The following is a 12344-nucleotide window of genomic DNA, read 5'->3' as shown; positions in this document are numbered from 1 at the left end:
GGCCCTCACCTACAATCTTTTAGAGGATCAGCTCACCTGCAGGCCCTCGCATGTAAGGTTTTAGAGGGTTAGCTCACCAGCAGGCCCTCACCTATAATCTTTTAGAGGGTCAGTTCACCTGCAGGCCCTTGCATATAATGTTTTTGAGGGTCAGCTTACCAGCAGGCCCTCAACCATAATGTTTTACAGGGTCATCTCACCAGCAGGCCCTCACCTACAATCTTTTAGAGGGTCAACTCACCTGCAGGCCGTCACCTACAATCTTTTAGAGGGTCAGCTCGCCTGCAGGCCCTAGCATATAATGTTTTAGAGGGTCAGCTCACCAGCAGGCCCTCACCTACAATATTTTAAAGGGTCAGCTCACCTGGAGGCCCTCGCATATAATTTTTTTGAGAGTAAGTTCAGCAGCAAGTCCTCAACCATAATGTTTTACAGGGTCAGCTCACCAGTAGACCCTCACCTATAATCTTTTTTATTTTATTTTTTACATTTTCTACAAAAAAAGCATTTAAAAAAAAAATCATGTTCTTAGAGCCATTTTTTTTTTCTGGCTATGATTTTATGTGGGGACTCATTTTTTTGTGGGACGAGGTGACGTTTTAATTGCCACCATTTTGGGGTACATACTTTGTGATTTATTAAAATTATGTTTTTTGGGAGGTGAGCTAACTAAAAAAAATCTGCTTTGGTGCAATGTTTACATTTTTTTATGGCGTTCACCTGATGGGGTAGATCATGTGATATTATTATAGAGCCGGTCGTTGTGTATGCGGTGATATCAAATATGTCTATTTAATTTTTTTTCTTCTATTTTTTGCATTTTTTAAATGACAGATTTCTTTTTTTTTTTTTAAACATTAAATTTTTTAATTTTTTATTTTACACTTTGTGTCCACCATAAGGTCATAAAAGACCTCTGGGTGACATTTAACGTCATATTTTTTTTTTTTTTACTATTGATTCCTCCTTTAACTTGGGCTGATATAGTAGCCCTAGTTACAGTAGAAATACACCACCAGAAAGGCTTTACAGTATAATACTACGCTGTACAGCCTCAGTGCAGGGCTGATAGTGGTCTATGGAAGACCTGACAGCCCCTGCACTCCCCGAGCCCCAGCTGTCACATGACCACTGGGCCGGGACAGGAAGCGGCAGATCGCTTCCTCAGCTGTATACATAGCGCTCATTGAGAGCTGTGTATGCAGCGATTTAGAAGGCAGGGGCAACTGCAAGTCTAGCATGCAGCTGTGATCTCTGAAAAGACGTTTCAAAATGTCCAAACAGAGATAAACCCGACTGCCCAGGGTTAAATTTGTTTGCAAATCCAATCTCTATGAGCTGCTGATGTTTTAAGTGATAGCTATTGTAGATAGCTAGCTGTCTGAGGTTTTCTATTTTGGAGCTTGTTCCACCATCCCCCGGGGAGATGACTGGGATAGGAAGATCCTGCAAAAGGAATGTGAATGGATTCATCGTTTCCGATTCCAGTCCCCCATCGGCATTAATGAGAGATTAACATTTGCCTGCTTTTTGTAATCCGTCTGATCATAGTCTTGATGACCTTTAGATTTGTTTCTGTACTGGATAGTCTACTGTCATGTGCTGCCAGGCCCGGTGAAATCTGAGTGCCCTAAATTTGGCCAGATACGGGAAGCATCTAGATTTGATTAATATCAGGGTCTGCGAACTTGACTGTTCGTCTGTTAGAATATGACAGCCCTTTATCTTCTGAGGCTGTCTGATGGCTTTTTGGTGAAGGTCTTTTATTTTTAATTTTATTTTTGCTATTCATCACATTTATTTAATGTATCACTTCTTCATCGATCCACCATGTGTTTTTTAAATGCCCGGTCCTGATCCAGGTTTATTTGTATTTGCTTGTGGTTTATTTCTATGCACATAACAACATGAGATATATGTAGTTTATTTAATTGATATTGGCTTATTTTGCACTTATACGGATAATAGCGATCAGACTTGGGCAAGTATTTATCCTATGATTGCGCATTGAAATTTGACGCTTCTACCTTATGGATGATGTCTTAATTATGCGCTGTGGAACGCACTGGGTGATTCTATCTCCATTTTCCCCATGCGTTCCACGGTCCGATATATTGAAATGTCACATGATCGGAAGCGATTACATGAGTGCACTGACATGCGTTCCACCGGCCGGAAGTTGCACATCTTTGCACATCATGTGACCGGAAGTGACCGTTTTGGTGTCTGTAAACTCATGGCGGCACTTATGAATGTGTGAGTATATATAAGGGGGCTCCTTATTTGTCTTGAATGTGACTGAGGAGGCATGGGGACCACTGGATCCTTATACAGACAATCGTAAGTTGGAGCATTTATACCCCATCTGCCTGTTAGATCATGGTAGACATTGACTGCTGGCAATTGTTGTCCTGTTGCAGCATGGGCTATCTGTTTGAACTGAAGTAATGCATGGAACGCACCCGTGGACGTTTTATGGCATCCTATGCAGACTGTAAGTCTCTTCCTATTCTTATGGGAATTGTTGGAGGTGTTTTTGTGGTATCATTTCCTCCTACTTTGTATCTTTTGTTTACAGATATCTGCAGTGAACTTCAGGTAGGTCCCGGGACGGGCATTACTGCTGACTGGTGCTGGTCCTTTGGTCATACTGCCATGCTTTTTGTCTAGTAAATGAAAGTTCCTCTTGTCATCGATTATTGGAGCCCTGGTTTATATTGTTTGGTATCATTTCTTTAGCTACAGATGCCATATTATCTATTTTGGTATCCATCACCCTAATCCTATTGACCCCCTGATGAACCCGCAAATGGGGGAAATGCATCGGGGTTTGCATACATTATCTAAATTAAGAGGTGGTTACACATTCATTCATAGGTCCTCTACAATATCGTGACTGAAAGTATAAATGTGATCCACCATTAGGCCCTTTTTACACAGGGTTGTGTGTTGTTTTTTGTGTTTGTTTTCTATATCTATTTTTGGTAAGCACCTCCTTTTTTTAGGGTATCATGGATATTTACACCCTCTTCTATATACCCTTAAAGGGAACCTGTCATGTGGATATTTGATTATAATCTAACTAATTATATACAATCATTAACTACTAAAAAGTACCTTAGATGTATTCACTTACTGGTGTGACAGATGGTTATCTCATAATATACACACAAAGATGCCGCATGCCGCATGCTAACGAGCTGATTTTAATCCGGTGTGATGTCATTGAGTCCAGCGTATATTTAATTCAGAGCTATAGCCACTCCCCTGCCCACCTGCTTCTGGTTCATATGGAAACAAACTGTCATTCAGCAGCAGGTGGGCGGGGAGAGTCAGGAGCTCATGAATATTCAGGACTCATCATTATGAGCTGGAGATTTTCAATACAAGATGTTGGCAGATTGACTGGGTCAATTAAAGAAAGTGACCCAGCATTGTGCTAAGAGAATCAGTCACTTATTTATGTAGCCCTTAGTTAGGACACCATAAAACTGGTGACAGGTTCCCTTTAAGGGTCTTTTGAGGGTAATAACAGCCCAGGTTCGAGGACAGGGAGTTCCCCCCATTAGGGGCCATCCCTGGGCTAAGGGAAAGAGTAGGGAAAGACAAGGGACAGATTCCCCATTTCCCCCTGTTTACTCTGGTGCTTACTATGGGTCTTTATCGATTAGACCTTCATTGATTACTGTCTGTATTTTCTTGGGAGACCGATTCCCAGATTTTTAATTAATTTAAATAAAATATATGAGTTTTTAGGGTTATATTTTGCTGGAATTTGGTCTATTGTAGATATGCTTCAAAGACAATCTGTCCGCATGTCCCCATCAAAATAATCCAGTTTGTGCTGGCAATATGAAATTTTTGAGAAACATAGAGATAAGCAAATTTTTTAAGATTCGATTTGGGGCCAATTTAGCCAAATCGATCGTACCACTAAAATAAGGTCTGAATAAATTCAACCCGAATCAAAAGTGTTCTATTTGTGTGAAAATGTATCTCTGTCTCTTTGGAATCAATTCACTCTTCTCTAAAAATCGTAATTGTAAAGCTCAGTTAGCAATTTATTCTTACATTTTCAGGAGGGAAAACAGATGAACAGCACAAGTCCTAAGCACAGTTGTTCTAGAATAGATATTTCAATAATAATTGTAACAGATATGTAAGGAGAGCTGACAAGTCTGTTTAAAGAAAGCTAAAATGATTTAAAAAAGTACTAATCTGTAATAAATTGGCAATTTGCAATATGCAAAACATTTATTTGCAGAATACATATTTACTACTATGATTAGTGACCAGACCAATATCTGTACTAGTCGTGCCCTTTTATACAATTTTGATAAAGTTCATAAATATTGTGCTTAAAAGTGTAGAAACTAAAATGTATTAACAATCTATGAAATTAAATTATAAAATTTTTGAAAAAATATCTGTATTGATAACAGAAACAGCAAGCTTCTTGCAGTACCTCAATTTGAACTCTGAGTGCCGCCATTAGACTGTAGTATTTTCTAGCTCAGCTATAAGAGAGAACTAATACAGCCTCACAACACAGATTATTTTTTTAAGATCCTTCATTCTTTAGTGCATTTTGCTTGATCTGCTTCATCTGTTTCTCAAGAATCCTTTGGAATGTTTTAACTCTGTTTCCTTCAAAATTTTTTAAAGAAGACTTTTCTAACAATGAAAGGTAACACTAGAGGCAAACCATGGACAGTGATATGGCAAGTATTATTCTCTTCATTTTGCTTCAGTGATGTCTTAGGCCAATTGCAATATTCAATACCTGAAGAAATTAAATTGGGATCTGTGGTTGGGAATGTGGCAAAAGATCTTGGAATTAATGTAAAGGAACTTGCACTTAGAAAATTCCAAATAGTTTCTCATGATATAAAACAATATTTTAATATAAATCTTGAAAATGGAGACTTAATTGTATCAGAAAGAATTGATAGAGAAACATTATGCGAGGCAAAACTGAACTGCTTTCTAAACCTTGAAGCTGTCATTGAATATCCATTGAACTTTTACACAATCACTATAGAAATCCAGGATGTGAATGATAATGCTCCGACATTTTCTAAGAAACATTTTGAAATAAGCATCAGTGAGTCTGCTTTACCTGGAGTACATTTTCCATTAGGAAATGCAGAAGATCCAGATCTAGGCACAAATTCTATACAAAGTTATACTCTTAGTGACACTGAGCACTTTAGTCTAGGAGAAAGAACTATGAGGAGTGAAATAAAGTATGCAGAAATTATACTTGAAAAATCATTAGACAGAGAAAAGCAGGACTTTTATGATTTAATTTTAACAGCTTCTGATGGAGGCAAACCTGCTAAAACTGGGACCGCCAAAATTAAAATCACTGTTCAAGATGTTAATGACAACTTTCCAACATTTGCCCAGGATACATACAACATAAGACTGCATGAGAATATGCCGATTGGTTCTTTAGTGGTCCATTTAAATGCAACTGATGAAGATGAAGGTACAAATGGCTTATTGGCCTATTATTTTAACCACATACCTAAAAATGCTAATCAAATATTTGCGATAGATTCCAGCAAAGGAGACATTACGATAATAGGAAGTTTAGATTACGAAATATCAAATACTTATGACATGACTGTAGAAGCTATAGATGGTGGAGGCCTTGTAACACATTGCAAGGTGTCAATACAAGTGATTGATGTGAATGATAATGCTCCAGATATAACAGTTACCACTCTTGCAACAACAATTCCAGAAGATTCTCCACCTGGTACTGTCATGGCTGTAATTAATGTCCGTGATTTGGATTCTGGGATGAATGGTGAGATACTTTGTGTGGTCTCACATATAAAGGATTTTCAACTATTGCCATCATCTAGTAACTATTATAAACTTGTAACTGCAACTAGCATTGACAGAGAACGAAATTCTGGATACAATGTTACAATTCAATGTATGGATAAAGGAACTCCTCCATTGTCTACTAATAAAACTATTCAGTTAACTATTTCAGATGTGAATGACAATGTTCCAGTTTTTGAGAGAATTAACTACATTGTCTACATTATAGAAAATAACCAACCTGGAATCTCAGTGCAAATTATTTTTGCTTCAGATCTTGATCAAGGTGACAATGGAAAAATTACATACAGTATTGTGAGCAGCAACATTGATAATATTCCAGTATCTTCATATGTTTCCATAAACTCAATGACTGGAGTTCTCTATGCCCAGAGATCTTTTGACTATGAGCAGTTGCGAGGATTTAATTTTCAGGTGATAGCTAAAGACAGTGGATCTCCTCCTCTAAGCAATAATGTCACAGTCAGGATATATATCATTGATAAGAATGATAATGCTCCTAAGATTCTCTACCCATCACCAGAGACTGAGGGATCAGCATTATTTGAGTTTATTCCTCACTCTGCTGAGAAAGGTTATCTGGTCACCAAAGTGATTGCAGTGGACGCTGACTCTGGACACAATGCCTGGCTCTCCTATCACTTACTACAAGTTCAAGAACCATCTTTATTTGGAATTGGCCAGCATACTGGTGAAATAAAGATTTTAAGAGATCTGCAAGATGTTGATAATTTAAGGCAAAAACTTGTGGTTCTGGTGAAGGATAATGGATCCCCATCTCTGTCATCTACAGTTACTTTGAATTTAGTCATTGCAGAGAATTTTCAGCAAGTTATGCCAGAAATAAGAAGACAACCAACCAATTCAGACAAGACATCTAATGTAACTTTTTATCTAGTCATATCCATAGCTCTGATTTCTTGTCTATTTATTATAACTGTTATCATTACGGCAATTTTCAAATGCAGAAACGCCAACACCCCAACTACTTTTGGATCATATAATAGAAATGTGTACCCTCAATTCACCCTGGGATGTCCTTCTGAAATAAGTGATACAAGTTTACCTTTCCCATTCTCATACGATGTGTGTGTGACTCTGGACTCGAAGCAGAATGAAATTGCTTATCTGAAACCGGTGCAGAATGTCCCCACGGACAATCTAATAGACACAGATGACTTGGCAATGGTGAATCAGTCTGAAAACGCTAAGTTGTCATCCAGCAGTGTTGGACAGGTATGAACATATGTTTATGATAAGAAAGAATTTCTTATTTTTTTCAGTGATTAAATTATTGTATCAGCAAATATATTTATAATTTTAAAACTTTTTTGTTTACCTATTTTTTTTACTGCTAGTTCCTGTTCCAAAGAGACGAACAAATTGCCAGAGCAAACAAACAATAGTTTTAAAAGTTTAAAGGATTACTATGTATACACAGATTAAAATGTTACCAAGATCTTCTATTAATCATCCCCTCATTTTATTATAAATTATTTTATAGAGAAAGATGCACACATGCCTACATAAAACATGCAACACAGCATAACTCCAATACTGTCGAAAGAATGCAGTGCAATCTTTCAAAGCAACACATTATCAAAGATTTGATTTAATCAAACATAACTATAAAATGTGGGGAATGACAGAAGGGAACACATAGTGACTGATGAAAATTAAATGCTGAGTTTCTCAAATGTTGAAGCTCATCCCCTCATTGTGTCATATTTTGTAAAATACTGCAATTAGGGGCATAGCTAAAGGCTCATTGGCCCTGGTGCAAGAGTTCAGCTTGCCCCCTCCCACCTTCCCTCAGTGCTTTATGGCAAGGAACAGGGGTGCACCTAGCCTTTCTGCTTCCTGAGGCAAAAATTGAAATGTTCCCCCCATGCTAAATTCTCAACCTAACCCATTCCCTCCAGTCGTGCTGTTAAAGGGGTTGTCCTCTTTTTACTACTGATGACCTATCCTCAAGATAGGTCATCAATATCAGACCGGCGGGCATCTCCCTGCACCCCCACCGATCAGCTGTTTTAAGAGAGGGCAGCGCTTATATGGGACTCTGCTCTGTTCACTTGCTCACCGCTACAATTGCAGTGGTGAGCAGGTAAATAGAGCAGAGAAAGCAGCGCTCTTACGAAAAATATGTGGACAACCCCTTTAAAGACATACTTGGAAAACATTACATACAGCGCTTCAGAACATACAGGGTAATACAGAGCCACATATGTACCTCTTACATCCAGTGATGTCTCCTTTGATGTAGATATTCTCTTTCCTCAACTTCTCCTTTCAGACTAGACCGCCATGATGATTTCTTTTAGCCACGTCTTGTCTCTGCAGAGTTTAACAAACAGACATCTTACTTTCCTACTTTTCCATCATTCTTACCTTCTCAACACCCCATCCTGACCCCCCCCCACCCCCCAATACTATATTGCAGAAACAGTCCCTTGAAAATACTGGTACCACACAGATAGTGTGGCAGTACAAAAAATACCCCCTTACCTTTCAGATCAGACCCCCATATCAAACCCCAGATGAGACCCCCCTCATATCTCAGACCAGACCCCCTTTAGACCTCTGTCAGACCCCGCTCCAATATAAGACTTTAGATAAGACCCCCGTTAAACCGCCAGACCTCCATATAAGACCCCTATTAGACCTCCAGACCTCCATATAAGACCCCTATTAGACCTCAAGACCCCCAATCAGACACCCATTAGAGATAAGAGACCACCAATAGATCAACTCTTCTACCTTTCCCTTCATGATCTCACAATCTTGTCTTTGTCAGATTTTTAACTGCTGAGAGACTTCCCCTACTATTTTGTATGTACAGTAGTAGGAGACCCATCCCAGTTTTTTTTTACAATGGATTGTTGAAGAGGGAGAAAAAATAATTATGGGCAGTAAAAAATGATGGAGAAGTGGATTAAGGAGTGCCAGGAGGACTATTGGTATATGCCGGGGTGTTTGGGGTGGGGTAAGTGGTGGTAGTGATGGATCGTTACCGAGCCTGCACCCTAAAGCAGTGTACGTGGGAACACTGCAAGGCAAATTCAGGGATTGAAACAAGAAAACATTTGTGCTAGAAACTTGCCCTGAGTGACCAGGTGGTTGTGGGGAGGGTGGGCAATAGCACAGGGGCGCCAAGGTAAATGTGAGATGGATGGGATAGGTGCAGTGCAGTGAGTCAATTGAAAGTTGCGCCTATACTATTTTAGTTATTGATTCTATTTTACAGTGTCGATATATGGCAGAGCATATATCACTGCGCATATACTATTTTATTTATTGATTCTGTTTCACAGTGTCAATATATGGCGGAGCATGTATCACTGTGGGGGTACTTTAAAATGTTAACCGGTGTTAAAAAAAATTAAAACGAAGGGGTACTTACTTCACCAGGGAGGGAGGTATAGGATAAGCAAATAAATTAATTAAAAGCTCAACGCGTTTCGGAGTATCTCCCCTTTATCAAGAGCAGTGTGGAATAAAACACATCACATGAAGTGTACTTGTGCCAAGTATAGTTTGCTAACTGTAGCATGGGAGATGGGTGGTCTCGTAGGGTGTCTTGCATTGAAATCTGCTGCAATGACCCGGTTACAGCATTCACCAGACATCAACACAATTTCTATCCGCTCCTCACGTGTTAACCTCGGCGACATGTCAATGGTTGTAAACAAAGAGAAACTTGTAAATAACTCATGAAAGAATAAAGTTACGTTAAAACCAAGCACACCATTGTTTTTCGTGTGAAATTCCCAATAAGTTTGATGTGTCACATGACCCTCTTCCTATTGAAAAATCAAAAGTTGGATTCAAAATGGCCGCCATGGTCACCACCCATCTTGAAAAGTTTCCCCCCCTCACATATACTAATGTGCCACAAACAGGAAGTTAATATCACCAACCATTCCCATTTTATTAAGGTGTATCCATATAAATGGCCCACCCTGTAGTATATATAATATATATAGTGTGCTTTTGCACATGTATAGAAGTATAGGGGTATGCCCAGGTAAGGTGGTATGGGGCGCCAGTCTAAGTGGCTCCGTCTGGCTCAGATAGCTTCCGATGCGTTCCATAGTGGAACGTATGCATTCGGCTCCGGTGGCGGGGTCTAGAGCAGAAGTGCACAGTGAGTTCCAACAGTGGAATGCATTTGCGGGAGGAGCCGAGGAACTGATGACAGCCGGAGGCAGGGCCGCTTTGTTATTCACTATGGGACGCACCATGGGGCGGGATACATCGCGGGGCAGAGAGGGGCAGAGTCCAGTGCATTCCGGGCTGGAACGCAGGGACACCTGGTGGAGCCCAATGGGGGAGCCAAAATTTAGGGAGAAAGAAGGAAAGTCTATGTACACTGTGGGCATAATGGGTAAATGTACATGGGATCATTTGATCATTGGAATATATATTAAATAAAAGTCAAAGTGTATATAGGGGCAGATATAGTGAGCACCATATAAAATATTATAAAATATTACTGGTTGATAGGAGGATTAAATCACAAATGGCAATTATATAAATACAATGGGCACTGTATCACTGGTTAAAAAATAAATAAACAAACAAATATCACGAATGGCAATTATATAAATACAATGGGCACAGTATCACTGGTTGAGAAATAAATAAACAAACAAATATGCCGATTATATAAATACAATAGGCATAGTATCATAGGTTAAAAGATATAAATAATAAATAACAAATAGATACATGGATCGTATACAGTTAAAAGAACAAATGAGTCAGATATGGTTGAGTGCAATATCACTGATTGATAAATAAACAAAGGAAAAATAATAATTATATATTTATTTATATATATATATATATATATATATATATATATATATATATACACATGATAGAATCAAATAGACCAATCCCTTTTGGCCAGTATGTGTATGCACTGGACCGAGTGTAAGTTATCACTAATTCATATGAGGGATCACCTTTTGTCCGTCATTGGGTACTACACCCACTAGGTGGTCATACCAATCTGATTATGTAATGGCTATTATATGAATACATGGGGTACAGTCTCACTGGTTGATGAAATAAATAGATGAATAAAAACAGATAGACCAATCATTTTCGCTAATTTGTGTATATACTGGACTGAGTGTAAGTTATCACTAGTTCATATAAGTGACCACCTTTTTTCCATCATTGGGTACTACTAATCTGGCGTGATTATGTAATATGTGCATAGAAAGGTGTGGTAAGAAATAAAAAGAGGGAACTTATGATGAATGGTGCCGGGACTGGGATCGAAGGTTCATTAATAGTTGTGTTCTACAGTAGACATTCATTAAAACCAAGGGGATTAAGAGAATTGAAACGGAAGATCCAGTACATTTCTTTTCGGCATAACATAGTAACATAGTACATAAGGCCGAAAAAAGACATTTGTCCATCCAGTTCGGCCTGTCATCCTGCAAGTTGATCCATAGGATAGGGGGGGGGGGGGGAAGGGAGGTAGAAGCTAATTTCCCCCACTTTAGGGGAATAAAAAATTCCTTCCCAACTTCAATCAGGCAATCAGAATAACTCCCTGGGTCAACGACCCCTCTCTAGTAGCTATAGCCTGTAATATTATTACGCTCCAGAAATACATCCAGACCCCTCTTGAATTCCTTTATTGTACTCACCATCACCACCTCCTCAGGCAGAGAGTTCCATAGCCTCACTGCGCTTACGGTAAAGAATCCTCTTCTATGTTTGTGTACAAACCTTCTATCCTCCAGATGCAGAGGATGTCCCCTCGTCACAGTCACAGTCCTGGGGATAAATAGATGATGTGATAGATCTCTGTACTGACCCCTGATATATTTATACATAGTAATTAGATCTCCCCTCAGTCGTCTTTTTTCTAGAGTGAATAACCCTAATTTTGATAATCTTTCAGGGTACTGTAGTTGCCCCATTCCAGTTATTACTTTAGTTGCCCTCCTTTTAGTTGCCCTCCTCTGGACCCTCTCCAGCTCTGCTATGTCTGCCTTGTTTACAGGAGCCCAGAACTGTACACAGTACTCCATGTGTGGTCTGACTAGCGATTTGTAAAGTGGTAGGACTATGTTCTTATCACGGGCATCTATGCCCCTTTTGATGCAACCCATTATCTTATTGGCATTGGCAGTAGCTGCCTGACACTGTTTTTTGCAGCTTAGTTTGCTGTTTATTAAAATTCCTAGATCCTTTTCCATGTCAGTGTTACTGAGTGTTTTACCATTTAGTATGTACGGGTGACTTGCATTATTCCTTCCCATGTGCATAACCTTACATTTGTCAGTGTTAAACCTCATCTGCCACTTATCTGCCCATTCCCATAGTTGTGGGAAAGAGTCGGGGACCCATTCTACAGGAGTCAACCTCAGAATGGATGCATCGCCGGAGTGGATTTCTGCGAAGTGTCTGGATACACTATGTTTTATATATTTCTTTGTGATGTTGGAACGGTGGGAATTTAT

The 12344-nt window shown here is 39.1% G+C and overlaps 1 protein-coding gene across 1 annotated transcript; it reads left to right on the top strand.

Annotated features, from left to right (window-relative positions):
• The first annotated feature begins 4680 nt into the window (after positions 1 to 4680).
• On the top strand, positions 4681 to 7098 carry LOC121007584 (protocadherin gamma-B1-like). The gene has a single exon (XM_040439655.1). The coding sequence runs from the start codon at positions 4681 to 4683 to the stop codon at positions 7096 to 7098; it is 2418 nt and encodes an 805-aa protein (XP_040295589.1).
• The last annotated feature ends 5246 nt before the right edge of the window (positions 7099 to 12344 follow it).

This window comes from Bufo bufo, chromosome 1, assembly GCF_905171765.1.
Source record: "Bufo bufo chromosome 1, aBufBuf1.1, whole genome shotgun sequence".
In the NCBI taxonomy this organism is placed as follows: Eukaryota; Metazoa; Chordata; class Amphibia; order Anura; family Bufonidae; genus Bufo; species Bufo bufo.
The sequence above is the reverse complement of the archived record's forward strand: the minus strand, read 5'-3'. Positions and strand labels throughout refer to the sequence as shown.

Excerpts from the sequence above, each read along its gene's own strand:
- LOC121007584 (XM_040439655.1), top strand. The coding sequence starts at position 4,681 with ATGAAAGGTAACACTAGAGGCAAACCATGGACAGTGATATGGCAAGTA.